The 2,417-nt window shown below is 47.8% G+C and overlaps 1 protein-coding gene across 1 annotated transcript; it reads left to right on the forward strand.

Moving 5' to 3' along the window:
* Positions 1–666: 666 nt before the first annotated feature.
* Positions 667–1,984, forward strand: EI90DRAFT_3292923 (6,7-dimethyl-8-ribityllumazine synthase; the record flags this gene model as incomplete). Its single annotated transcript, XM_039067357.1, has 5 exons — positions 667–719; positions 923–1,171; positions 1,261–1,653; positions 1,796–1,836; positions 1,953–1,984. The coding sequence occupies 5 exons, from the start codon at positions 667–669 to the stop codon at positions 1,982–1,984; spliced, it is 768 nt and encodes a 255-aa protein (XP_038910300.1).
* Between the last annotated feature and the right edge of the window lie 433 nt (positions 1,985–2,417).

Below are 2,417 nucleotides of genomic sequence, written 5' to 3' on the forward strand. Positions count from 1 at the left end.
AACCTCAGTCTCACAGTTGTGAACGCAATGAGAACTGAGGGCGTCAGCAAAGGAAACATTGAGCTTTTAAGCATCAATTAATCAAATGTAACAGGAGTGAGGATTATTACAAATAAAGGAAGGTGAAGTGACCAACAGGTCGGAAAAAGGAAGATAAATGCTAAATAAACATGGAATGATCAGACAGTAGAGACCGACTAGAAATAAACCTAACATCAATCATCAGGCATCTCACTGAGATCATGTAGGTTGGGTATCCTTGCGCTAAAGCGTTGAACCAACTGTTGCTGTCTTACAACAAGCACTGTGAGTTGAATCGAGGATTGTCTGAAACAATAAAAGGGGTCGACAGAGGGGGGACACACCGTCTCTTACTCCTGCCTTCGGCACTTAACCAGAGAGAAAGTGGTCTGGAGAAGTGTTGTTTGGAAGGCAAGCCACCCTCTTCATGGTTATTAACAAGGGGAGCTGGGTCTCTAAGCACTATGATCTCCTCCACACATGCAGAGTTCCTCTTCTCAGTGCCTATCAAGTGACATGCTGGTGACATCAAACCTAAACACCGATCTGAACATCGCAAATGGAACTTGAGGAGAAGCGGTGGGGGCCGAGGGTTTCGCTTTGTTGCCCACCATCCTGCCCTCTTGGAAGTCGCTCAAGTGCTCTATGGTGCCCGACAAAGATGGAGAACTTGCAGTCACGAAGTTCTCATTTGCAAGGTACATGACCTGTGTGCGAAGCCTTGAAGCAGGCAGACTCAAGTACATATGCTTCGAATATGCCGGCAAATACTACTTGGGAAGCAGCAAGGTATCGGGCACTGGTTAATACAATTCGTTGGATAGTCACATGCTATTGGGAATCACATGAGAAGTAAAAGTAATATAAACACATTTTTCCCACGCACTTGTGGGTTTGGAAGTGACCTTGCAAGCAAGGTAACCGGAATCATGAGCGAAGACCATACCGTTAAAGGACTATCACCCTTTGGTACGCAGTACGACGGCTCCAATCTGCGCATTGCGATCGTCCACACCAGATGGAACAAGGTGGTCATCGACGCGTTGCTAGTGGCGACGCTGAGGAAGCTCAGGGAAGCTGGTGTTAAAGAGGGTAACATTGTCATTCAGAGCGTCCCTGGAAGTTTTGAGCTCCCATTGGCATGCGCAAGGTATGTACTTGTCGTGTTAGGCGCGACGATGGTCGTAAAAGTCTGCGCGAAAGCCTCCGCTCCACCTAAAATGCTTGTGTGTTCGTTAGGGTCATATCTGCATCTCAAATCCAGGCATATTCAACCGCAACGGATCTACTCAGTGGCGCGAACTCGTTATTGTCCCTTGACTCTCGTCCCAACACACCTGCCATCGCTTCGTCAAAGCCGGCCAACATACCATCTCGACCATTTGATGCCGTTATCGCGATTGGGGTTCTTCTCAAAGGCTCAACGATGCACACCTCTGAAGCGGTTTCTACAGGACTCATGCGGGTCCAATTGGATAGTGGGGTTCCGATAATATTCGGGGTATTGACTGCGCTGGCGGATGTGCAGGCTCTAATCAGAGGGGGAATAGGTGGCCCGGATGGCAAGCAGGGTCATCACCATGGGGAAGACTGGGGTGCTGCTGCGGTTGAAATGGGAAGTCAAGCTCGAGGGTGGGCGCAGGGGAAATTCGCATAGGTCTAGCCCTCATTGCATGGGTCCGGTGTTATGGGTGAGCGTTCTGGATCGCGCGTCCATGATCTATTGAGGAGTCTAATGGAACTGTACAGCTCTTTGTATCCCGTATTGTTGTAGGTTAGAGATGTGCTTTGGACTCGAACGTGGCGCGCGAGTGAGTGAGTGAGTGAGTGGATATTCAGCCTGCAAGCTTAGGCTGCTCCTGAGAACGCCGAGGCAGAGGGAAATAACAAAAATTAGTCTGATCTGTGTACCCGCTCCTTTGTCCGGGTAGATCGAGAATTACCGCCACAGCTCAAAAACTGATGCAATAACTTGACTCCGAATTATCGAGGGAATGTAGGAATAAAACAGACTGTGGTGCAATTTGAGGCGGCCAATTTGTTGAAAAAAACTGTACTCCGGAGTGGAATTGAGACAAAAAATGGTCCCAAAGCAATGAGTCACGAAGATTTAGATCCTCCTTAATATGGCGGCTGTATTTTCGAACCGCTTATTTGGCTTTGATTCTTGTTAAATATGACCATATTCTGTACTGTGAGAGAACTAGCGTTACAAACTAGGGCTAGACAAAGTCATTGAGTAAAGGTCTAATGAGACCAAGAAATGAGACCTCACCTCAGTTCACGATAGTGTAACTGAGGAGAGAGAGAAGACAGTCATGACGAGTGGCTTTTAAGCCTACAATGACAATCATCTGCAGCTGGTGAGTCCGTGCACCATAATGGTGGGATGTGAA

This window comes from Cantharellus anzutake (genome assembly GCF_015039405.1).
Source record: "Cantharellus anzutake strain C23 chromosome Unknown EI90scaffold_83, whole genome shotgun sequence".
Classification (NCBI taxonomy): domain Eukaryota; kingdom Fungi; phylum Basidiomycota; class Agaricomycetes; order Cantharellales; family Hydnaceae; genus Cantharellus; species Cantharellus anzutake.